Here is a 24997-nt window from a genome sequence, read left to right as displayed (position 1 = left end):
ACACACCACAATGTCGTCTGAAGTTGGAAACGAGCTGGGCTGGACGAGTGAAGCGCCGGAGACGAAGCGGGATAAGAAGCGGCGGGATTTAGTGGAGAAACTAAGCCGACAAACGGGGGAGACTTACGAGAAGCGTGACCTGATATTCCTCGAAACACACAACAGATTGCTCGACGTGCACAACCACCTCCTATCAACGACGCCGACGACAGCATACGATGCAACACGTGCACCCAGCACAGGAGCACCGATGATATGCCGCGAACAGACACTCCGATTGTACGAACTCAGTCTAGAGCGTGACGCGCAGCTTTCGGCAGTGAAGCACGCTCACGGATACGCAATGGACTCGGCTCGCTCCCTGTATGAGATAGAGCGGGCACGCGTACAGGAGGAATACGACGTCGTACAGCGCTCTATCAAAACTAGGCTGAGCGAGGCTATTGAAGAAAAGAGGAGGAAACTTAAGGAGGAGAAGGACGCTGATGTTGGCTCTGATTCCCTCCTTGATCCTTCCACTTTCTCGAGATCTACGCGCACAAGTCGCAATAGAAAATCAGGTCATGCAAGCACAAGTCAAGGTGGCACACCGACGCAAGCAGATGGAAGTACTAGTGGTAGTGGAAACGTTAACGGGAATGGAAATACAATGGAGAGCGAATTGAATGCTCCCCCCAGTAGCTATTTAGGTGTGCCGTTTGAGGATATTCTAGGCACGTCATCCATCAGCAGCGTTTTGAACGGTAAAAAGAAGAAAATGCCGGCAGGACCAGCAGGGATGACGGGACCATTTCTGGGACTTGGGAGGAGTATAAATGCAGGACTCACCGCAGCGAAGGAGGTGGATGTTGATACTGATATGATGGAAATTCGTAAGAAGAGGAGAAGGAAGTGAGGTAGATTTGAATACATGTATAATATTACAGACACAGTGTTTTTTCCATATGGTCATAGCCTTGAAGTGCAGAGTCGGGAGTGTAGTTGATATCCTCATCAACGATTGGGTATATGGAGGTGAGAGTGTGATAGAGTTTCATATTGCTCTCTTTGATTTGATAGCCCTGAACTTTCTTTGGTTTGAGTTTATTTGGGAAAATTTTATGAAGAATTAGTTTGTGTGATTCATTGTGCTCGTAATCGTTGAGCTCAGCTTTGTCGTCGAAGAGGTACATGTAGCCGTTATCGTCGCGTGTATCCATAGTTTGTATGCTGCTTGTGTCATTCTTGATGTACTGGATGTTGGGTTGGATCATGGTTGGGAGGTCAGTAATGTTCTTTGATAGGGATGGAGGATTTAGGAGAAAGCCAGGCGTTGGCTTGAAGATGGATGGATTGGACATGAATTGAGTGCAAATGGTGATGGTATGGGTATAAATAAATATCACCCAAGATTCAGGATATGTTTGTTGGACATGAATGTAGTCTTGTTTGAATTCTCTTAAAGCTGCTTTGATCAAGCCAGAAACATAATCTCACCAGAAGGATATGTGGAGCAAGGAAGGCCAGGATCGGCGTCAAACGTTCTTGGTGGATCTTTGGGTGTGCCAAGCTCACCACAGAGGTCTTGGAAGCTCTGCAATCAAAGCATCCGACCGGTGAGGTTAACCCGCTGGTCACTAGATAGGGATTTTTACCTGGTAGTGTAACTCCAGAAACGAAATGAATATAGGCCTTTAAAAAGATGAAAAGAGATGCTTGTAGCTGTGTTCGTCTTGTGTATCCATAGTTTGTATGCTGCTTAAGTCATTCTTGACGTACTGGAAGTTAGGCTGAATCGTGGTTGGGAGGTCAGTGGTGTTTTTATAATAGCATCGGAGGATTAAGGAGAAGATAGACGTTGGCTTGAATATGGATGGATTGGACATGAATTAAGTGTAAATGATGATGACATGAGTACAATCAATTGAGGTTCAGGGCTTCTTTGTTGGATACGAATATGGTCTTGTTAGATTTCTCTTTAAGCTGCTTTAATCCAGCTAACACCATGCTTTCACCAAGCTTCTGTACAGGTATCTCTACAGCAGATGTAAAGTAACCGAGGAAACCAGTGAGATACCCAAAGAAGCTCTCAGCAGGTCTACTATCTGATCTCTTGGCGTGCTTCAAAAACCCAGGCCTGAAAATGGTTGTCGAGCTATACCCGAGTTCACTCAACGACATCTCTGTCAATCCCTTAGAACGTGGATATAAGAAGGTCGAATTTGGATTAGCATTAGCAGATGAGCAGTAAATTACGTGCGCGCTATCTTTAGAAACCTGCTTGGCTAGGTTTACGACCAAATGCCTATCTATTTCTTCAAACTTCTCTGAACTACCAGCGTTTTTAGCTGTTGTGCCTAGAGTAATGAATACTAGATCGTATTGGGGGTGTAATTTGGTGTTTGCGTCTAGTTTGATTTGGGTGAGTTTGCCGTTGGTGGTGTTATCCACGGATCTAGCTGCTTCAGTTACGTGGCTGATGTCCGCGCTATTCAACAAACACGCCTTAAGGTGCTTCCCGACTGCCCCCGTAGATCCGAATAAAATTGCCGATGTCATTCTTGGTGGTGTACGGTGATGAGCGTAGAATCAACGAAAGTGTGAGTAAACTAAAAATATTAAATGATAATTTATAACTCCCGATCAGCCTTGTGATTGGTCCTCCTTCTACTTCCATCCACGCGTTATTCGATAAGATAGCTGCACTGACCAGCAAACACAATTTCAATTTAACCTTGGTGGCTGGTGATTTATTCGAATCTGCCAATGATGATGAGATTGACGCTGTGATTAATGGCTCACTCAACCCACCCATCGACGTTTACTACACTCTCGGGCGTCAACCCCCACATGCTTCCTTACTCGATAAACTCGACAACGGTGGTGGTGCTATTGCTCAGCGTGTTTTCATGTTGGCCAAATCGTCTGTACTCACCACCCGTTCTGGTCTGCGTATTGGTGCCTTTGGTGGTGTGCACGATACATCTACTTTGGTTGAAGGTGATCAACACGACAACAACAGCCCCGCCATTACTCAAACCACCCTCAACAGCTTTACAGAATTCTTTGATCCCCGTCGAAACACCTCCGATAGCTCCTCTTTAGCTGCTGCCCGAGCACACGCCAAGTCTCTCTCCAACGCCAACTTAGACATCCTCCTCACACACTCCTGGCCATCCAGCATCACCCTACTCTCCAACAAGCCACTCCCCAATCTTGCTGCTCACCCACCTGCGCACTCCTGGGGCAGCAGCGCCGTCACTTCCGCCGTCAGCTACTCCACCCCCAAGTACGTATTTAGCGGCGGTCAGCGTGTGTTCTGGGAGAGGGAGCCTTTCGTTTCTCCTAATGGCCTATCTACACGCTTTATTTCCCTCGGCCAGTTCGGCAATACGCAGAAACAACGCTCCTTCTACGCCTTCTCCATCACACCACGTGGGCACAGCAAGGAGGATGTTCCACCTGCCTCGACGTCCTCTCCCCTGCCTGCGCTTACCCAAGTCCAGAAACGCAGTGCCGAGGAGGAGGGGAAAGAGAGTGGAAATAGCTACATATTCGCCCAGCAAGCGTCAGCCTACGATGAGGCAAGTAAACGAGGCAAAAAGAACAAGCGGCACCAGGGTGAAATATCACAGGACGAGTGCTGGTTCTGTCTTTCCAACCCCCGCGTAACGAAACACCTAATCGTGTCAATAGGAGAAGAGTGCTACATCACCCTTCCCAAAGGACAGCTAATCGACCCCGCCACATCGGCTGTGCCGGGCGGAGGGCATGTTTTGATCATACCCATCTCCCACTACCCTAATCTCTTCTCGCTGCCTGCGGATATAGCGCAGCGTGTTCAATCGGAGTTGCTTGACTGGCGCGATGCGCTCGCGCGCTGCTACGCTAAATACAACTCTTCTCTCGTTTCTTACGAGCTGGGGCGGTATTGGTCGCGCGGTGGGCACGCACACATCCAAGCTGTACCAATCCCCAACGAGATCATAAGCGCACTCGGCGCGCATCTCACCAACGAAGGCGTAGCACAGGGCGTGGAATGGGAGAGTGATCCCCAAAAGGCGCTCGATGAGCTGGAAGATGGACAATCGTATTTGAGAGGTGAGTGGGGAAGGGGTTAGACAATAGACAGCTAACTCAATAAAACTCCCAGTTGATCTCCCTAATGGCGGAAAATTCGTTCATCTCATTCGCCCTGCACCCTTCAATCAGCAATTCGCTAGACTCGCTCTAGCTTCCTTCCTCGACATCCCGCAGCGCGCTGATTGGCGTAATTGCACCCTGCCCGATGAGCAAGAGACGGATATCGCCAACGACTTTCGCAACGCTTTCAAACATTTCGAGGGGGGAAAAAGTGAGGAGTGAGGAGTGAGACTGAGACTGAGGTAACTTGTATCTTATAGACTTGATATATTTATTGGATTTGTACCCGTTATATTCCTTGATGGGTTGATACCTCGATGCTCGACATTGCAGAAGAAATCGAAATTGTCAATGCCATTTACGGGGAAGGGTCGGCAACTAAGGACAATGGGAATATTCGTCTACGCACAAGCATCAGTGTAGACAGTGGAATCACCTTGCGCACGCGACTTGATAACCAGAGCGTTAAGCTGAATGTGGGCCAGCTGCCACCGACGTCTGTCACATTTACGCTGGACGGCAGCAGCTCACCGACGCCGATGCTCTCCCATATCGAAGCAGTGGCGGGCACGGCTGGCAACAAGGCGGAGTTGGAGAGGCTAATACGGGAAGAAAGCGAGGAAGGAGAAGGAGAGCTCCTACGCACAATGCACGTTCTGCACGCATACCCTCCCGCTTCAATACAAGTGCAAGACACACACGCGCTCGCGACACTCGCCGCCACACTACGCGCGTACAACCGGACACACGCAGCCACGGTGTTCGCAGAAAGCAGCTACGACTGTCCCATCTGCTTGCGGCGGCGCAAGGGAGTGCACGGGGCAGAGATGCCGTGTGGGTGTGCGGTGTGCGCTGCGTGTCTACGCGACATGACCGAGCTGCACGTGCGCGAAGGCTCGCTAGACAGTCTCATCTGTCCCTCGCCGACCTGCACACTGCCCATACCCGATGCAACCATCCTAGAGGTGAGTGGGGAGAGAGTCCACCAGCGCGTGGTGTATCTACGTCAGAAGAAAGCTGCAGAAGACGATCCGCGCACCGTGTACTGCCCCCTCTGCCACACACCCGTTGCGCGTCCACCCGAGAACGCACTCGTAGGTGACAGCGAGAGTGATGAGGGTGCACAGCGATTGCGCGTCTGTCCTCAATGCTCCTTCGCTTTCTGCTGCTACTGCCGCCGCACATACCACGGGCCCGTGGCAGCTTGTCCCGTCTCGACGACGCTCCATTACGTTCGCGCTTACGCTCATGCGCTGGAACAATCAAACTCACGCGATCAACTCGCCCTGGAGAGTCGCTACGGTAGAAAGTACCTTCAGCGCCTCCTCGCTGACTTTCTCGAGTCGGAGGCGAGTCGTAGGACTATCGAAAACACCGCGCAGGCTTGTCCCCACTGTGCTGTCAGGACGGAGAAGAGCTCCGGATGTAACCACATGAGTTGTAGGTGCGGCACTCATTTCTGCTTCCTCTGTGGTGGTCGCCTCGTTCCTTCCAACCCTTACCCACACTTCAATACTCCCGGCACATACTGCTTTCAGAAGCTATTTGATGGCCTCCTCCAGAATCAGGATGGCGCGCAAGTCGAGCAGGATAATCCTTACAATGACATCGCGTATCACAACGGGTTCGACGATGACGATGTCCTCGGCCTCGATCTTCAGCTGGCCATCATGCAAATCGCACATGAGCACATGCAATAATCTTTTACTATCTATCGTTATTACTGTGTCAACCGCACAGGTGTGCGAGCGTACGTGGTGTGGTTTGGTGTGATATAGTGTTGTGTCGTGTAGTGCAATCCATTAATCCAATCAAAGGCAGTGTGCAAGGGCGTGTAGAAGGGCGGGCAAACAAGAAAATCAACAGATACGCCTCTCAGTCCCCCTCAAACAAACCACGCAACAACCTTTTGCAAATACCTACCGAGGATGGAGAGAGTAGTGAATGCAGCCAAGATACGAAAGACGACGGCGAACATCAACGCCCTTCTTATAGTCGCAAAGTGAGCAGCGCGTATAGTGCCACTCCAATTCTTTCTCCTATCAGCACTGCCTGGGTTTCGTGCCGCCTGCTCCCACTGGCGGCGGATGGAGCGGTATCTTCTCCCGCACACCCACATCCACAGGTTGATATCGGGTGAGTTGAACGACGGGAAGAGTGCTTTGATGACGTGAGCGGTGGCTAGATGTCGAGTAGTTTCGACGTTTTGCGGTGTTTTTTTCGCGCCACGAGTATCTTCACTCGCCTTGCTTGGTATGTGGCTGAGGAAATCGAGTGTGAAGCCTAGTGTTAGACCCCACAGTCTGAGAGAGGGGCGTTTGGATAGCTGTGTCATGTCTTTCCCCACTTTCCTCTCCTTTCTGTCCTCCGCAACCTGCCTGTTCTGTACAGTACGTTGGCGTAACTCGCTGATGGAGTCGTCCAGCTCAGCGGGCATAGGCGGCGCAAAATCCTCGTCGTTCTCCTCCTCCAGCGCCACACTAGCGAGGCCACTCTGGCTAGCGACTGCTGCCGGTCTATTAGCGAGCTCTATCGCAGGAAAGCTGAGTGAGGAATTAGACAGCACACTCGCGAGAACCCAGCGTCCCATTTCCGATTTAGGAGAGAGACGAGCGGGTAGATCTACCTCTACGTGCGTATAAACGGCGTTATCAGTGAGTGCGTCAACCGGTATCCAATGCACAGACTCCACTTCCTGCGCCTCGAGCTGCAGAGTGTGATCGACGGGCCTCGTCTGGATAAAGACGAATGGGGAGAGGATCATCAGCAGCTTTTTCCCCAGACTGCTGGTCACTTCCCTATCATCGAGCTGGCCAAGAGGGAGGAAATGACGTCGGTCAGAGATATCGAGTCCGATTTCTTCCCAGCATTCACGCATGGCTGGTAATGCGTTTGTTAGGCATGCGTGTACTTATGCTGATGGTGATTCTCACCGGTATACTTGAGATTTTCGTCGTCTGGCTCATAGCGCCCACCAGGGCAGGCGACGTGACCAGACCATCGGTCACCATTACGTGCAGCACGCTGGATAAATAGAATCTGGTTTTATTTGGTGTGAGCACTTAGCATGACGCCGGATATAGAAAACACGTCAACGAACCTCTGGAATGACATTGCCATCGCGCATCCACGGCTGATTGAATAAATCTTCCAAAGAAGAATCGCTATCGGAAGGACTGGTGGGACTGGGACTAGGACTGGGACTGCCATCACCACCGCGACTACTATCAACCAATCTAAATCGCAGGATCAGCGCAACAGCAGCTCTTTTAACGTTGTTTGCAGAAACAAGTTGTGGCTGTGTGGCTTGAATAGATGTAAATGCCTTCAACACTCCCCCTATCAATGACATTTGTCTTGTTTTCTTCAAGGATCTTCAGTGAACAGGAAAAAGGGTAAAGTGGGGGACTTTAAATTTTAAGGGCGGTTTAAGGGCGTGGAGTGGAGGATAGTGTGAGTTGTGCCGGGAATACTGGGATTACTAGGTTTACTGGCATTTCTGGTATTGTAGAGCACCCGTCTTCCTTCATCTCCCACCACGATGCCGCCAACCGGAGATAAAAGATTCAGCGGGACAGCGAGCAACCCAAAGTTCCATAAAACAAAGAAGAATCAACAGAAAGTTGTCTTAGACGATAGATTCAAAGATTTATTCGACTTTCAATCTACTTCCAAGGTCGATAAGTTTGGTCGTAAAGTTAAGCCTAAGGATGGCGCACACGAGCTTAAGCAGTTTTATAATATCAATAAAGATGATGAGAAGGCTGCTAAGAAGGAAAGGCAGCAGCGTGACCAACTGAACGAACTTGAGCAACCACAACAACCCAAATCTGCCATGGATTATGCACGCGGTGAAGCTATCATGGAAGACTCTGACTCTGATTCCTCCTCAGACTCTGATTCAGTTTCTGATTCTGCCTCTTCAGACTCCAGCGCTGACGACGAGGTCGAGCTCCAGCCTGAAAACTACGAAAACCAACTCGTAGGTTCTGATGACGAGGACGAAGACAGCGACGACGATGATAATGATGACGACGAAATCCCCCAATCCTTGAATGACGACGAGATCAAAGATGAAATGCGTCGTTTAGACGCTCAGGCTAAAGCCTATAATGAAAACGCAGAGGACGGAGACGATGACGATACCATCGACTTCACTTCTCGTCTAGCAGTCACCAATCTCGACTGGGACCACCTCTCCGCACAGGACATCTACGTCGCCCTTGATTCCATTCTCCAAGGCACAGAGCACAAGAAGGCGCTGAAAAATGTTAGTGTGTACATGTCGCAATTTGGCAAGAACCGTATAGAGCACGAGGAGCAATCCGGACCCACTCTGATAGGTGCCAACAAGACGAAGAAAGGTAAAGAACGTCAACTCGACCCTGAATCAGCACTGAGGGAGTATCAATTGGGCAGATTGCGCTACTACTACGCTATCGTCACACTCTCGTCTAGCAAGGCTGCCCACAAGCTGTTCAGTGAAGCTCACAACACGGAGATCGAACGCACTGCAAATATTCTCCAGTTCCAGGTCGTGCCTGATGGCGTGGCGTTTGAGGAAGATGATATACGCGATCAGGCTAACACCTCAAGTGAGTCTTATAGAGGCGTCGATTTCCAGACACCCGCTTTGCGCCACTCCAAGGTCAAGCTGACTTGGGATGAGGATGACGACAAGAGGGTGGCTCTCACGCGCAAGCGTATGAACAAGGAAGATATCGAGCAGAATGACTTTAAGGCTTATCTCGCCTCTGAGAGTGAGGACGAGAGCGAAAACGAGCAGGAAAACCAGAGAAGAGCGGCTTTGCTGAGAGCTGCTCTTAGTGGAGAACAAGGTGACGCTCGTGAACTCAGGGGTGGCAAAAAGGATAGAGAAGGAGAGATGGAAGTTACGTTTGCGCCTGGGTTGAGCGAGAAGAACACTAAGAAGGGTAAGGATAGTGATGGTGATGAGAACATGACAACGCTAGAGAGATACAAGAAGAAGGAGAAGGCAAAGAAGGATGCTAAGAAAGACAAGAGAAAGAACCAGATGCAAGACGACGATAGCGAGCATCAAGAGCAAATGGAGCAGCAAGAGAAACCTAGCGACCAGGCTGGCTTTGACGACGACTTCTTCCAGTCTGGCAGTGAGGATGAGGCTGCCTTCGACAACAGAGCTGCTGAGGATGACCGTGCAGCCATCGCAAAGCCATACAAGAAAGATGAAAGGAAGAGCAAGATAGAGGATAAAGAGGATGCACAGGATAGCGGCAGAGTGGAGTCAACAGCTGACGAACTCAAGCTACTCACGAATGAGAAAGACGATGCCAAACACTTTGACATGGACGATATCATCAAGAGTGAAAAGAAGCAAGGCAGAAAGCGCAAACACAACAAGAAATCGAAAGGTAACGATGACGGTGATGCTGAAGATAACTTTGAAATCAACGTCGATGATGATAGATTCAAGAACGTCTTGGAGGATCACCAGTATGCAATTGATCCAACACTGCCAAAGTGAGTCAAGTGCTGAGAAATATTTCATATTTCACCCACTAACTATCAAACAGCTTCAAGCCGACAAAGAGCATGAAAAAGTTGTTAGCGGAGAGATCGAGAAGATCGCAGAGAGATGGAGACGATGTTGCTGCCAACAACGCACCATCGATCGATTCGCTGATACAAAGCGTCAAGTCGAAATCCAAAAAGAGTCGCTTAAATTGAGATTTAGTTGGTTTTGGCTAATGTCATATAGATAGATCCCATAAATGCATACGTTTATTTATTGCTTGGGTTGTTTGCAGGGAGGTTGCGCTGCGCGGTGACATGAGATGTTCTAAATGGTTTAGGCAAATATAAGTATATAAAAAAGGGGGCAAGCGTCTATTATAAAAATGTAACAAAGATTACAAGTACTATTACAATGAATCCACTCACACAAAACCAAGACCGCGTTCACAAATGCAACAACCTGGTTGAAGATATTATGGAATGCCGTTATCCCCAAGAAGAAGCGCAGTAGCTAAAAAAAAGAAAGAAAAACCCATGGGAGGATGATGATAATGATATACAGACATCCAAGGCAGAACAGGTGGGTGATTGTGCCTGACTCATTAGACATACATAGCCGAGTCATTCACTGAGAAAGAGAATGAGTCAGCCATAGATACATTCAAACAAGGTAGTTTGCAGTTAGATAAGAAATATTACAAGATTTTTGCCGCTCAACAACGCTTAGAAGATGCAGACGCACTCGCAGAAAGACAAAAAAAGAAGATTAAGATTGATAATAATAAGCGTGTAGGTTAAAGCAAAATGTATTAAATTTCCCTTTTCTACAATGTTGATTAAACTTCCGGATTAAGAATTTCACCACCATTAAAAATGAAATGTAAAAAATTCTTAATTTGGATAAAATTAAAATAGAAAAAACGCCGAAAAGGAAGCTTATCCGGCTAATTGCTAATTTAATTTTTATCCAATTTGCTCCCTTCAGAGCGCCGTTCACACTTTAGACAAGAACGACCGTCAAGGAGCGTCAGTGAAAGTTAAAAATATATACCCAGCTAAGGTATTATAAAACTACAATTTTTAGATTCTATGGGTAAGTGCGATTCTATTCGTATGATTCTCACACACTCATTTCCTAGCAGATCTCTACAACTTATCTCTCAGCTTGCCTTTACCTAATTTACCCAATCAAGATTACTTATTTGAATTTGATAATTCTACGGATTCTTATGATAAGCTTTCTAGCTCCATCACTCAATCTCAGTCTTGCGTTCTAAACCACCATCAACAATCGAATCTGTCTATCTGGCACTTATCTGGCTCTTTCCAAAATGTTCTCAACGCCAGAGGACAACTCATCAGGGACTTGCCCCTCAAGTCTTTTTTGCAACTCAAAATTCCAAAATCTGACTTGCTCGTACACGACCTTAATCCCAGCCATCCCTTAGACTGTCTATCCACCGCCCTCAAGGACAAGATTATCTCCCTCAATTCCCTCACTGGTGTAAACTTTGCTTTGAAAGAACTTCCCCCTTCAAATTTCCAGCATGGTCTTCAATTGCAGCGTATGGTCCAGTTCACTATTGTTGGTGGCCAAGAGGCCATTGAGCATGCAAAGATTGCTGTTCTAGTTACCATGGATCAATCGAACGGCTTACACGCTGATAAGGTTGATATCGACTTTAAATTACACCCAATTATCGCCTCAAAGAAACGCTCTGTCATTAGAACCATTGAAGAGGAGACTGAAACAAACATCTACCTTCCTCCTCCTCTAGCAGGCGTACTCGGTAATGCCTCACCAAGAGCTGCTAGCTTACCTGATCAGAGGAACTTTATCCACATTACTGGTGATTTCTTCGGTGTACAAAGAGCTAAGGATATGCTTGTACAAGTCGCCGTACAGAAAGTCAACTCAAAGTCTGTTTTGAGTCGCGACGCTGCTCTTTTACCTAGAAAATTGGATGCTTTGGTCCTCGAAAAAGCTGATGAGCTGCGCACTATCATGGCTGATAACGGTACTTTCATCAAATTCCCCGTCATTGGCTCACAAGCCTCCATCATTCAAATCTTTGGCGATAACAGAGTTTCGATTGAAAGGACCATAAGGTCGGTCATGCAACTAGCCTGCTTTTATTACGTTGCGAGTGTCTGGTTATTACCAGTTACATTTGACGTATTGATTCCTCCTCCTTCTATCAACCCTTCAACTGTCCCACCAGGCGATCTCGAGAAATTAGCTTTAGAATCGGGTGCTGAGATCGTACTCAAGTCTAATTGCTTTGAGGCTCACGGCTCCGATGCCTCTGTTAGAGACGCTATCGCGAGAGTTTTGGATTTGGATATTGTTCAAGGCTTTCACCACGAAATTAGGTTCCAGGTTGAATTGGCCAATGAACACCGTGATTTCATTTCAGGCAAAAAGAATGGAAAGATCAATAAGATCATGAAATCTGCAAACGTTAGAATAAAGTATGAGACTTTATCTGAATACAATTTCTTGATTGATGTGGGTTACTTTTGTCACCCTATTCAGCTCAACTTACATATTATCCCAGGTCGCCGGCTCAGACCTTGGTGCTTTGAGTGGCTTGTCTATGCTTCAAGAGGAGTTACCTGCAGAGATGTCTTTCCACGTTCCTGAAGTGTACCACAAGCGTATCATTGGTGTTGGGGGTAAAAACATCCAGCGTATCATGAAGAAATTTGGCGTGTACGTCAAGTTTTCAAACGCTGATGAGTTCGCCGCATTAGGCGGGTATTGCGATAATGAAGACAATGTCATTTCAAGAACGCCTGCGAAGAATGCCATGAATTTGGAAAATCTTAAACAATCAGTAATGGAATTAGTCAATCCTAAAGATAAAGATTATACGAATGAAAGTATTATGATACCTAGGAAATATCATCGCACTTTGCTTGGAGAAAAGTCCATTTTTCTGCACGACATCGAATCTAAAACTGGATGTATTGTCAGATTTCCTGACAAGGAGTTGGCAACTGACTCGGTTGCAATTTTTGGTCCTGAGCATCAAGTGAACATTGCAAAGACGATGGTTTTAGTGGGTTGCACGTTTGCAACTTAACTTGGCTAACCATAAGCAGGATCACGTACCATTCGAAGCTGAATACTTGGCTCCTCGCTCTAGCCAAATCAAGACTGCTGTCAACGATAATAGATTTGCTGAGCTATTAAACACCATTCGTAGTGATTTACACGTGTCGATCTCTGCACCAGCTCAGCTGTCTAAGCCAAGTGATAATGTCCAGAACAGCTCTCCTCAATCAGATTCCAGCAGCGCGTCCGAGGATGATGAAGACTTGGCCTTCAAGGTTCGTTGTCAACGCTCTAACATTGATATGTTGGGTGCAGCAAAAGATGCTCTCGAAGATTACTTGAAAAGCCGTGGTGTACCTCTCCACGCCAGACCAACTATCCCGACACAGCAGCCAATGCGTGCGGATGTTCTTGCCGGCGCTTTCCCGTTATTTAACTCAAAGATTATTCCTGCAACAGAAAGTCCCACGAATGAAACCTTCGATGGCTTCCAAGATGCAAGTGCCCAGTTTACAAGACCAGGTGAATCTCGTCACAATACTTTGAGTAGCAACAGTATTGGAAGTGGATCTTCCGCTGCTGCGTTAATGGGTCAAAAGCCAAACTTCTCTGGATCGTCTACACTTGGTGGTACCAAAACAGGTGCTGTTGGATCGGGCAGAAGATTGCGTGCAGCTGTATCAACACCTAACGTCAAAGCACTGTTTGGTAACGATGGTAGCGGTGGTTATCCAGGATCGACTGTGTCATCCCCTGATTCAAATACTGCAATGTCATCGCCTTATGGTGGAATCGGTGAGGAGGCCATTAACTCGGCTTCTTCCCAAGCACAGCTTCAGCAAACTCAAGCTGCTGCTGCTTACTATGCCGCTGCTAGTCAACAAGCTCAAGAGCAACAGTATACTCAAAACGTATGGGGCCCGCCAACGCCACCAACTCACTATGGTAGACCTACTATACCACCTGCTGCCGACGCCACCAAGTCTTATGCCCAAACTACTGAAGACACGGCGGCCAAGAGAGGAACAGATTCGATAATGGAGGCCAAGATGAAGCCACAGCAGCCACAACGTACGTTAGCTTCACAAAGAGCTCAGAGTCTTGACCTTGGTGCATTGGTTGGAAAGACTCCAAATGCGACTGGCAGCAACGGTCAGAACCAAGGTTATGCTGGTGTAGTTGGAGATCCATCTGCAGGCACCGGTAATTATGCTTCAAGTACCAACCCTTCGAGCAGGCCATCACCGAGGGAGTTCAACAAACCACAGCGCCCGAGCCATTTGGGACATCAATCCCACTATTCTATCGGAGGACCAGTGGGTGGAGTAATGCAACAAGATCCTAAATTTTTCGGATCATCTGCATCTTTGGGTGGACACGCACACACTAGATCGTTACCGCAAGTGACACCACCTGAATTGGATACGCAAATGAATCAGCAACAGTTCTTTTCACCAATCTCACCACCACTTTCTAACAATAGTCAAGCGATTGGGAGCTCAGGCTCAATATATGCGCAGCAAAGTCAACCAAATCATCCAACAGGATTAAGACACGCTAGATCATTATCTACCAATCCACGTAATAAATTACAGAATATCCCAAATCCTATCTCAATACCTCCAACTAATAATGCGGACATTCAACAATACTCGAATATAAGTAATCCAAATTCAGCAACCTCTGCAACGTTCTCTCAACAACAGATTCCAAGCAGGATAGAGACGCCATCAGGTAACTTTGATGGTTTGTCGACTGATCAAGCTAATGAGATATCGAGAGTGCTGGCACAAGTCAGATTGGAGCAGAATTAATTACTTTATCCTTCAACTGAGCATTTGGTTATTTGTTTCATAATTCCCTCACAGCGATGTCATAAGCCACATATAAACAGAATACGACGCCTATTTATTATACTCAACTTACCCAATTGAATAGCAATATCGCCAACCCAATCCACTTGAACAACTATTCAACTACCAACTTCCTAACACTTAACCACTCTTACCCCTATCCAGAAAGTCCCTCATGTTTCTTTATCTTCTTTCTTTTGTTTTAAAAAGTTGTTCTGATTAATTTAACTTTCTAAACTTATTCACAGCTAGTTTTTGGGCAATTGCAGTTGAACATTCCTCAAAACTTTCGTTTGCAACGTAGCTGACATTGACCTATGACCCTTGCAGCAAGTATCGAATGAGAATTAAGACAGTAGTTCCATGTTTCGGAGATTGAACATCTTGGGTAACCTTACACAGATATTCGACCAAATCGCATCCAGATGCTGTGTTAGGTCCGTGCTCAATCAGAGCACAGATCTGGGCTGAATATTCGTCAAATTAGCAGAATCTTGTGCCCTTAATGATGAATTCAAGGTGTGGCTCGGAAAATGGCTCAACAAGTACGACTGCCCCATGCACGGAACTGAAGGTTTCCATTGGTGCTCTATCTCACACTATGATATCCACCTTGTTTAAGATTGCAAAGATATCGGATATACACCACCAACAAGGATGTAGAATTTCATTCTATCAAGCTACCTGCTCCTACACCAGCTAGTTTCAAAATTGAAGAAGATCAACGTGATAAGGTTCAGTTCCATATTAATCTGCGCAGATGTGAGACCCAATGCAAGCCCTACGAATGGATTGGGTGGGATGTCTCTGTTCCTCTGCCATCGGCGGAAGGTGAATCTAATGATGAGAACAAGGACATTGAATTTATTGTGATAGCATGAAATTGACATATCAGAAGAAACCTGAAAAGAAAGACGGTTGAGAAGGTTGTTGATATTCTTTGCGATACCAAGACCAGAGGCGTAGACTTGGAAACTGGTCTCAAAGAGATGAATCTGAATGTACTACTTAACAAACTTGAAGAAGAAGGAAAAGATTTAGCCCCTGCCGAGTTCATTGATAGCTTGGCTCAGAAAGGTGAAATTGTAACATGTAAACTGCCTAACAACAAAGCTATAAAGAGACGTCAGAAGAAGAAAGCTCGAGCACAAATGCGCAAAGTTAATCCAATTAAAAATTATGACGACATCTACATCAAACCATACATTGAAATAACTGTGGATGACGGTGTCCATGTTATGAGAAACACACTATGTCTTACTAACACGCTGTCATCTCTCCACGCTAATGGCGTTTCATTTAATCACAAAGGCTTTGAAAAGCCATATACAGAGCGTTTACATACGCTGAGAGACTCATCAATGGGAAACTTGGCATGGACGGGTATATCAAACCACAAAATTGATTCTTAGGGCAAAGCAGTGGAAGCTTTACGTGTATTTGGAAATATTCGCTAAGAAAGAAAAGACAAATACCCTAAAGTTGAAAGCGTAATTGCGATGACAGATTTCAAAGAACATCATAATGAGCATTGCTGGAACCATAACGAAGACAGCCAGTGTCTGATGCGAGTAGCAAACCAGCCTGGATTATTGTTGGTGATAGAAGCTGCTGGTAAGACTGTGCTAGCGAAATGGAGAACATTAGAGGGTGCAGCCGAGGTAGATGACTATCCATCATTTAATGAAGGTTCGAACTACTCGCTGTCGCAGCGCATACCAAAGCTTTTTCCGCTCGTAATTGATTCTGTTGATGATGGAAAAGTAAAAAGCGCAGAGTGTTCAGACATCGTGAATTTGTACATAAAGCACAACGCAAAGATGAATGCAGGCTGGAAAATTGAAGAGGAACGCTCACTGCTTAACAAGCCAAGTATCGATATCAACTAAAAAGGCTAATGGTTTGAGTATATGAAGAATGCGTAGAACTACACCCCGTTAGAGTATCGCAAGTTCGCAATGGAGACGTGGATCCCTAAGCCATCACTTGATGAGTGCAAGTTTGCTCCCAAGACAAGGAGTCAATAAGCCAGATTGATCGAGCAGTTTGCAGGGCAGGGATGGTTTTAGACTATTTATTCTTGTTTGTTGTATAAATTTTTCATGTATAATTTATAAAGGAAAATCACGAATGACGCCAACTTGGAGCTAGCTCAAGCATCTAGGAATGCTTTCATCTGTCGATGATTTTGAGGAATTCACGCTAGTGACACTAACGCCATCATGCTTGAGATTGTTTTAGACAGGTTAGCAAAATGGACTATGAGCAAGCGCAAAAAATTAAGTCCGAAGAGTATCAAGCCAAAAATCAGCTTTGAGCGTACCCTCTATGATATCAAGTTGGAGAACCTCTCAGCTAGCAGCACGACAGTAGAAGCGTCGAGAGGTGGGGATACCGCCAGTGTGCTCCACCAAGCAGCAACACCATCAGCTTTAACGTCAGTATCAACAGTACCTTCAACATCAATGATCGTTCCAAATATGCAATTCACCCACGGCGCAGTTGCATCGTCTTCAGCAAACATGGTCCAAGTTGCAGAATCGATGCGTACATCAAATCATTTATTGCAAGTGAAAGATAGCTCAAAAGACAGACAAGTGAGTCAGGAACGTCACTCATCGTATACGTGACTTTATCTGAGTCGTGTTTCGATGTGTTGTGTCATAAAATGAAACACTCTAACACACCCCTCAAATTAACCTTGTAATCGACTGAATTTTACGTGAATATATTAAGATTGTGACTATCACATGCATAAGCCAAGCCAAGTGATCTACATTTCCCATTATGTCATATGTCGGCATCTTGGAATATACCGAAGCACAGATCTTTGCAGATCACAAGTCGCGAATTGCAATGGGTGCGGATGATGCGGATCCAAGAACGATTATTGTTATTAACCAACATCAATTTCTTAATGTGTTTGCCAACAGTATCTGGAAATATGCCATGAGTTGTTTGTCGGAGACGAAAGTTAAAGCTAAAGCGACATCTCGTTACATGGAAAACCAGCTCTGCCGTCTGAGAGCAGCTGTTTTGGCCAATCCAGGCGTTTCGAGCGCTGTGTAGTGGCACGCAAATCAGCTTGCAGCTGCTTCTCGATGGGGAATCACCCAGAACATCTAGTAGCCCCTGCCAAGCTCCTCTCGAGATCACACAGACAAGAACGATCTCATTGAAATGCCACAGTACGCCTTTGCAATGTTTGCAAATAAACAAAAAACTATCTGCTTCAAGCTCCTCACTATCAAAGCACTCCTAAATATCAAGCTCAGCAAAATGCAATTAGTAGAGACAGAATTAGTCGCTTTCGTGGATGTGCGTGTGCGTGTACGCAGTCTTATCGCTTTTCACATTCATGGCGTTAGAGTGAAGCGCTTAAGTCAGTCTGCGGTGTTGTTTGTGAGGCCTACTAATTCTGCGACAGTGACTGGGGTATTCAAGGGAAAAAAATAGCGATGAATTTTCATCTCTTGTCACGGTCGAACGAATCAAGTGTATGGAGGTCTATACGAAGAATAGCTTGAAGTGTTTCTCCCTCGACTTCAGCTATATCGAGTACTAAGACCTTATTTGAAGCTTACACCAAATAATCAGCTCTTTCAAGGACGATAATAGGCGATACTAGACATACTCATATATTTCTTTTCTACACCGCAATTAATTAGTACATACACTAATACTCCTGACACTTCTTTAAAATTTCTAAGATATGATGCCCCCATTCCAGCGCCGGGAAATGACATAAATAACTGAGGCGATTCCTTTTGTTCTTTGCAGTCGAATAGGCGTTGAAGGATGATAAGAAGACACTCTCACAAGGTTGAATCCGTGTTCGTTCCCCCAATTCCTCAACCTCAACGAACAAACAGCAGACGACAACTCACGACCAACTCTATACCACGATCAATATGTGGGCACTATAGGGATTGCTGTTTATGATACTCACCTCCCACCAGCTACCAAGGTCCTTCACTGTAAAGCATTTCGCAATGAATGCGTTTGTGGAGGATGCGATAAGTTACCATTAGACCTGAGATACCACAGGAACAAGGATATCATCACAGATTTCCTCGCTGAAGTTCGAGAACAAGTCGATCAGGAAATCACGCCCCAAGTTCTCCTCAAAGCTGGCTTTGTATCTGATAGAATTCGCAATCGTAGTGCTGTTAACGGATGTGATGATCTAGAGGCCTCTATACGCCACATGGTATTCAACAAGTACTTCGAAGACTTTGCCGGCGACGTACTCGATTTCCTCCAAGCCAGAGTACACTTGGCGCTCAGCAAAGAAAGCAACAGAATCTTTAAACGCTCTTTAATCTGTGAGTTGATATCCGACGATTTGCTTTACTTAAATTGATATTAACCCCAACAGACAGAGCGCAAGTTTTTGTTGATAGCTTCAAGAAGAAGAAACCTGAGCCAAAGGTAGAAGACACCCTACCTAGAAGCGCAAATGAGATATATACGCTCAACAAGCTGACTGTAAATTTGGCTGTCGTCGACAGAATCGATCTCGTCGACGACATGGAGAGGGCTAGTAAATTTGACATTGAATGCCTAAAATACCTACACTGGCTGCTGGAATGGAGGCGCAAAGATTTCTTCTATCCTGATCCACCACCATACGTCGATCCAAGATGTTCAGCAGACACACCTCGTCCATCTAGAAGATACCGCTACAGGCGTGATTGAATCAATCTATGTAAGACTTGCTCAAGTAAATCTTGTAATGACTCTGTGAATTTCGTTGATATGTTTCCTTCGTCAGGAAGATTTTCACTTGTCAAGATAACGTGACAAATCGCGCGCTTTGCCACATCTAATTCCATAATACTTGAAACAATAATGGAAGTGTTTACAGCTCCTGAATCTATCGAAAGCGCTTTCCCAAGCTCTCCAATTAGCAATGGTTCTCAGTTCGGATTGGATCCCAGAGCACCAGGTGTCGAGATAACTCTGACAAATTTCGAGAAATGGTTACCAGACCCAACTCCCTCACCAGCACGGCCGTCAACAGACTCAATTGATCTTCAATTTACCCTCACAGCGGGGAGTGAAAGAAACAGCATGATAAAGACCCGTAATGAAAACTACGAAGCTGGAAAAGCTCAAGAGCAGCGTCAATAGCAGCCTCGGAAAGAGACCCGACGGACTGAACAATCACAACTAATCAACACGGCGGAGGTTACACCACAGCCATTGCAAATCAGCACCGGCTTGATACAGTTATACATCGAGCCAGATGTCTTCGGAGAGGGAGAGAGAGATAACGACAAGGGTAGACTTAAATACCATTAAGCTATACTTCCTTATCCTTCCCAAGCTATCATGTAGCGACAGAGAAGGAGACTTGAAGTACCGAGATTTGTTCATTAACTTGCGCAAAGCTCATGACAGAGTGGTATTGGATAACATGATCACGCTGCTAAAATAGCCAGGGTAGCATAAGATAAAGCTGATTGCTCATCCTAGCTTGAAGATCGTGTCCTTCGTCTTTTATAGCAAGTTCGCAAAGTTTTACTGCGTGTTACTTAGGGATCGCATACGAATGCTTATCAAGAAACACACGCCGTTACTGAGTAGTCTCCACTGTGGGCGTAACTTTCTTGATGCAGCTATGAATCTAACCTTCGCAAAAGATTACAGCACTTACAAGAAGAAGCTGCTCGACCGAAATATATACAAATCTTCAAAGATAGTGCTCAAAGACAGGTTCGAAAGTGAACAGATATATCTCATGAAACCGCTAGTAGAGCCTCCTTCCTTCAGGGACCTTTTTTTCATAATCACTCAACTAGAACAAACGCGATTTCTTGTCCAAGTCAAAAATGAGGATGATAGGGTATCTCTGCAATTTGTTTGAGTAAAATTGAATATTTTCTGCATCCTGTGGACTGTTCAAAGCTTCCTTCGCATGACTAAGGGAAGGTGGGAGTATAGAATAGCAGTCTTCAATATTACTATTGTACTTAGTACCTAAATAGACTTCTATCTCATCTTGTTTGATCAATGCATCTCTTTATAATACTTGTTTGGCTTTCGTCGCGTGCTACATCTTCAAGTATGTTCGCATTCCCGATTTTCAGTCCATGGAAAGGGTATTAGGCGAACAAGGAGACTTCAGACCTAAGATTACGACAAATGAAAAGTTCTGTCTGTATATCCCCACTTGCATTCTTCGAAATCGCAAAATACGAGAAAAGTTCGTTCGTATGGAAAATATTCAACCTAGCTGCTAAATAAGAAGCGCATTTACTTGTAAGGATTGTTGAGCTATAAGTAGGGAGCGCATCTCCTGGTAAGTCGGTTGTTGAGCTAAGTCCATGAGAAATACGCAGCCAAAGTCATCTCCAAAGGACGGTGTTGAGGTACCGCAGCCGAGCGAACTACCATCCGGTTGGACTTATAGTTCAGATCAACTGACAACAACAGAGATCGCGAGAGCGGACGAGGTCCTAATGCGCCAGATAAACGACGAGCAAATGAGCTCTGCCAGTCGAACCGCTCTAACAGATGAAATGCAGCCTTCAAAGCTCCAGCGCATCGCTACCGACTTCAGTGATCGTATCGGTGGTGCTCGTGGATCATTCAGGTCTTCAAAAACTGGCATCCAGTCTTTCGTTTCGTCAGTGGGCAAGTCTGTTACCATCCTGTTGAAAAACTTCAGACACAGAAGTGAGGGCGCCAATTTAGGCAATAAGACTACACTCACCCGCCTTGAAAATAAAGTTCATGAGCGAATGAAGAATATGCTTAAGACAGATCTACAGGTCGAGTTTGCTAACTGGGCTGAAGATCGGAAAGTGCCAGCGGCCGAATGGAATGAGCAATACGAAATAAAGCTCGTGACTGCAAAATTCAACCAACGCTGTACAGCACTGTATGACGAGCATATGGATCGTCTCTTGAGGCGTATCAGGAATCTCTTGGAGACACAGCATCACATCAAGAGATACAAGAGTGTCGTATGTGAGTGAGGCGCGTTTGGAGAGGGATTAAGGACTAATTGCTCGATCTATTATAAAGTTAACTGCAACCAACCTAAGGCGTTCCTTCAAGAAGTTATGCACGACAATAAGGGCGCCAGTGTGTGGTTGAAGAATCGCAAAGATAAAACAGAAGAAGATGAATATACCAAAGCGCACAAAGGCAGATTCGCACCAAATTACACACCGCTTGAAACCCACAAACTCGAAAACGGTCAAGAGCTCGAATATGCTCCTATCTTGGCTGACTTGGAAACAAGAGGTGTTCTCACTAAGTCTATGATTAGCAAATTAGAAGCCTTCCAATATAAACTCGAATTCTATCGCGACGACGCCTTCACTAAGCCAGACTTCCAGTTTCCACACGCAGTGATTTGAGTGCTAGATTTTGTGTGCTTGTGCTTGTGAGCTCTTCACAACCAAGATACTTCAATTGTTTAATTGTTTTGTAATCAACCTTCGTCCATGAAAATGTGTTCAAAATCTTAATATACTTGGTTTCTTGATTGGAAATGATAAATTTAGAGCTAAAGCGAGGTTTGTAGTATGTTTGTAGTGCACTTTCGTCGGACTAGAGGGAATTTCATAGCAAGTAATCACCAGCAGCTTTCAGTATACCAAAATAAGCACAATGCCAGTTTCGACACCACGAGTGAGTGTGTGTTTGTGAGAATGTTATTAGATATTGAAGAAACCAAACGCAGCCCAAATATAAGATAGAGTTTACTGACGCAGATGATAATGCGTTCATGTCGAAAACCGTTATCAAGGCGATCTGAATGAGGAGGAAGACAATAAAGATACGACCATACCGCTAACAGCAGTTCCGACTGTACACATCGAAAAAGGGCTTCAAGTGACCTTATTAAGGGACCTCCAAGCTACGAAATGGAGTTTGAAAGGAGAGCCTGACGGTGATCTCATCTTGTCTTATTGTCTCATTGAGGTGATTGAATGTGTACGATCGCTAGAGAGCAGATACAGCGAATATACCATTCAGCAGCTTTTTTTGCCTCAGGAATGACTCTACAACGAATGTGAACGAGCTATCCTATCTCAAGCAACTCCATCAAGGAATACCAACCATTTCATTCCTCGCGTTGAACAAGTTGGTCTAGTAGAGGATATAGCCTTTCTGCGTTCACTAGCAAAATTCGCTATCAATCTCAATACACAGGATATTTAATTGGTTTGAGATAAATAGCGGGTGTTGTAGTAATTATAATCATAATTGATAAATGACTTTAACTTCTCGGTCGATTGCTACAAAATTTGTCTTCTCGTTGAGTCGACAGAGCAGCAGTGCGTCATGAGAGCGATTGGTTGGTGTAGCTCCACTATAAGCTCAGACTGAATAGCATTTAGAAATCAATTTATCCGCCATATTCCATTTTGACATCACATCGTTTTCGCGGAAAGTGATTAACCAAGATCTATATTTGAAATTACTTTTATTACACTCAATATGTATACTATACGTACAAATGTGATTCAAGTCACAAAACAAGACATTACCACGAGCTGAAATCACTGAATCCACTCCTATCCTTCTTTTTCTTTGGCGGCACCCCAGCATCAGGATTAGCGGGTCGTTTGAGAGAGAGGTATTTTCCAACACCTCCTCCGCCAGTACCACCTAGCAGCTCCTTCATGTTGTCATCTTCCTTGGTAGCGGGCTGCGACCTAATTTGCTTTTCACCAAGATCCGTACCAAACCTGTGGGTTGATGAGTATATCAGCATTTTGAAAGACATTTAAACTCACCACGTCGTCCTGTTTTTCTCTTTATTCGCTTTCATGCGTGCTTTCCTTTCCTCATCTGCGTAATCCCCTCTTTCCCTCTTCATACGGTTCGCCAAATTAGCTTTGTATTCTTCGAACGGATCCGAGAAGCTATAATGTGTGCGAGGTGAGAAGAGAATCTCTACCAAGTAATCGACGTTATGACCCACATTTGAATTTCCTCCATTCTAATAGTACGCATAGGTCTACTTGTCGCCTTATCGACCTGTATAGATTCGAGACTGGCCAGTGTGTCCATCCCGCCAACGAGATGGCCGAAGACTGTGTGTTTTCCATCGAGATGCGGTGTAGGTCTATATGTTATGAAGAATTGTGAAGTGTTTGTGGAAGGGCCAGCATTTGCCATTGCAAATACACCGCGTGCATCATGCTTATAGGCACCTTTACGGTCATACTCATCGCCGAATGGGTTACCGTAGAAAGACTCCCCACCGCGTCCTGTACCAGACGGGTCTCCACCCTGAATCATGAATCCTGGGATATTGCGGTGGAATGACACACCGTCGTATTTGCGACCGCGTGCTAACATGAGCCAATTATAGCAAGTTTTTGGAGCTTTTTCACAATGTAGCTCTACATTGAGAGAGCCGTGGTTTGTTACTATGCGTACGTAGGCTTTTCCTTTTGCCTTGTCTTTCCCGCGTGCACCAGCTAGTTTCTCTACCTCTTCGAACATAAGCTCATCCTCATCTATCAGGGCTGATTCGTTGCGTGATTGTGGATCTAGTATGGTGGATGTGAAGGAGGCAGCTGTGCGGCCTGTGCTGTGTTTCGCAGCGTTGTAGGCTTTCACACCAGTGAGTGATCCACTGGCTGGTTGGTTACCAGTTTTGGGGAAATGCGTGGGTGCTTTCACCAAGTGGCTATTGTCTGTTGACTGACTGTCGCTCGTTTCTTTGCCTTCGTTTTGCTTATCTGAGATTTTCTTGAGGAGAGCACTGGCACCACCAGTTGCATTAACGTTGATAGTTCCGAGTGGGTCATTGAGTACTTCATCAGCTTCCTTATCAGAAACGATTTTCTTGTTCTTAATGAATTCCAACTCGTTCAAATTGGGTGGATTGCGAGGGTCTTGAAGAGTGACGATATCAGCTTTGGTGAATGGCTGGCCAGTGAGAAGATCCTCCCAGACTACGGCGGTGTTAGAAAGAGTTGTGTGTGATTACAAAAACCTACATTTAGCCTTAATGTTGAGCTTATCGATAGCATCGAAAGAGAAAACGTTTCCAGAGGAGGCAATAGCAACAATATGAGTGTGCTGGTTAAAGGTTTTGAAGGTCACAGGATCGTAATAGTCGCCTGTTGCATTCTTATGATAATGAAGCTTGATAAGGTCTTTAATAGTGGTTGGATTCCCGGAAGCTGGATTTGAGTGGTATTTTCTAATGTAAGGTAGGATATTTATAAGGTCAAACACAGTGCCAGTTTCCTTGATCATCACTGGATTTTCAAAAGGCGCTAGACTCAATGCGCAACAATCGAATGGCAATGGCTTGAATCCTGCTTCTGCGTTGTGCATTGGATTGAAAGCGCCTTTAGATCTAAGATGCTGGCCCTTCTCTCCACTCCACTCGCTCTGTGTGACATACAATTTCTCTGATCTGCCCATTGCTGGTGCTAGTGGTGGTGGTTGATAAGCTACAAGTTATTAGCAATCACAGCTCCTTCAATAG

At 45.5% G+C, this 24997-nt stretch overlaps 11 protein-coding genes across 11 annotated transcripts; 7 read left to right on the top strand and 4 right to left on the bottom strand.

The window, feature by feature from the left end:
• Window positions 1–10: 10 nt before the first annotated feature.
• On the top strand, window positions 11–895 carry J056_000714 (uncharacterized protein; the record flags this gene model as incomplete). Its single annotated transcript, XM_009270342.1, has 1 exon — window positions 11–895. One exon carries the CDS (start codon window positions 11–13, stop codon window positions 893–895), a length of 885 nt encoding a protein of 294 aa, XP_009268617.1.
• A 25-nt stretch (window positions 896–920) lies between these two features.
• J056_000713 (uncharacterized protein) lies at window positions 921–1340 on the bottom strand (the record flags this gene model as incomplete). The annotated part of the gene is made up of 1 exon (XM_009270341.1): window positions 921–1340. One exon carries the CDS (start codon window positions 1338–1340, stop codon window positions 921–923), a length of 420 nt encoding a protein of 139 aa, XP_009268616.1.
• A 559-nt stretch (window positions 1341–1899) lies between these two features.
• On the bottom strand, window positions 1900–2160 carry J056_000712 (uncharacterized protein; the record flags this gene model as incomplete). The annotated part of the gene is made up of 2 exons (XM_009270340.1): window positions 1900–2116; window positions 2156–2160. The coding sequence occupies 2 exons, from the start codon at window positions 2158–2160 to the stop codon at window positions 1900–1902; spliced, it is 222 nt and encodes a 73-aa protein (XP_009268615.1).
• Window positions 2161–2556: 396 nt separating this feature from the next.
• On the top strand, window positions 2557–4344 carry J056_000711 (CWF19-like protein 1; the record flags this gene model as incomplete). The annotated part of the gene is made up of 3 exons (XM_009270339.1): window positions 2557–2579; window positions 2627–4080; window positions 4133–4344. The coding sequence occupies 3 exons, from the start codon at window positions 2557–2559 to the stop codon at window positions 4342–4344; spliced, it is 1689 nt and encodes a 562-aa protein (XP_009268614.1).
• A 95-nt stretch (window positions 4345–4439) lies between these two features.
• On the top strand, window positions 4440–5822 carry J056_000710 (E3 ubiquitin-protein ligase itt1; the record flags this gene model as incomplete). The annotated part of the gene is made up of 1 exon (XM_009270338.1): window positions 4440–5822. The coding sequence occupies one exon, from the start codon at window positions 4440–4442 to the stop codon at window positions 5820–5822; it is 1383 nt and encodes a 460-aa protein (XP_009268613.1).
• A 185-nt stretch (window positions 5823–6007) lies between these two features.
• On the bottom strand, window positions 6008–7474 carry J056_000709 (uncharacterized protein; the record flags this gene model as incomplete). The annotated part of the gene is made up of 3 exons (XM_009270337.1): window positions 6008–7002; window positions 7056–7161; window positions 7223–7474. 3 exons carry the CDS (start codon window positions 7472–7474, stop codon window positions 6008–6010), a joined length of 1353 nt encoding a protein of 450 aa, XP_009268612.1.
• Window positions 7475–7663: 189 nt separating this feature from the next.
• On the top strand, window positions 7664–15941 carry J056_000708 (Pre-rRNA-processing protein esf1; the record flags this gene model as incomplete). The annotated part of the gene is made up of 11 exons (XM_009270336.1): window positions 7664–9624; window positions 9678–9795; window positions 10145–10198; window positions 10225–10407; window positions 10623–10644; window positions 10703–10711; window positions 10761–12127; window positions 12177–12680; window positions 12724–14469; window positions 15210–15398; window positions 15444–15941. The coding sequence occupies 11 exons, from the start codon at window positions 7664–7666 to the stop codon at window positions 15939–15941; spliced, it is 6651 nt and encodes a 2216-aa protein (XP_009268611.1).
• An 87-nt stretch (window positions 15942–16028) lies between these two features.
• J056_000707 (uncharacterized protein) lies at window positions 16029–16418 on the top strand (the record flags this gene model as incomplete). Its single annotated transcript, XM_009270335.1, has 1 exon — window positions 16029–16418. The coding sequence occupies one exon, from the start codon at window positions 16029–16031 to the stop codon at window positions 16416–16418; it is 390 nt and encodes a 129-aa protein (XP_009268610.1).
• Window positions 16419–16751: 333 nt separating this feature from the next.
• Window positions 16752–19662, top strand: J056_000706 (uncharacterized protein; the record flags this gene model as incomplete). The annotated part of the gene is made up of 8 exons (XM_009270334.1): window positions 16752–17126; window positions 17695–17847; window positions 17898–17931; window positions 18402–18442; window positions 18489–18529; window positions 18577–18854; window positions 18908–19219; window positions 19388–19662. 8 exons carry the CDS (start codon window positions 16752–16754, stop codon window positions 19660–19662), a joined length of 1509 nt encoding a protein of 502 aa, XP_009268609.1.
• A 1196-nt stretch (window positions 19663–20858) lies between these two features.
• Window positions 20859–21899, top strand: J056_000705 (uncharacterized protein; the record flags this gene model as incomplete). Its single annotated transcript, XM_009270333.1, has 2 exons — window positions 20859–21504; window positions 21562–21899. The coding sequence occupies 2 exons, from the start codon at window positions 20859–20861 to the stop codon at window positions 21897–21899; spliced, it is 984 nt and encodes a 327-aa protein (XP_009268608.1).
• A 1133-nt stretch (window positions 21900–23032) lies between these two features.
• J056_000704 (Peptidyl-prolyl cis-trans isomerase-like 2) lies at window positions 23033–24933 on the bottom strand (the record flags this gene model as incomplete). The annotated part of the gene is made up of 4 exons (XM_009270332.1): window positions 23033–23237; window positions 23286–23414; window positions 23474–24455; window positions 24501–24933. 4 exons carry the CDS (start codon window positions 24931–24933, stop codon window positions 23033–23035), a joined length of 1749 nt encoding a protein of 582 aa, XP_009268607.1.
• Window positions 24934–24997: the final 64 nt, after the last annotated feature.

Source organism: Wallemia ichthyophaga, assembly GCF_000400465.1.
Source record: "Wallemia ichthyophaga EXF-994 unplaced genomic scaffold scaffold11, whole genome shotgun sequence".
Classification (NCBI taxonomy): Eukaryota; Fungi; Basidiomycota; class Wallemiomycetes; order Wallemiales; family Wallemiaceae; genus Wallemia; species Wallemia ichthyophaga.
This window is presented reverse-complemented; position numbering and strand designations above follow the sequence as displayed.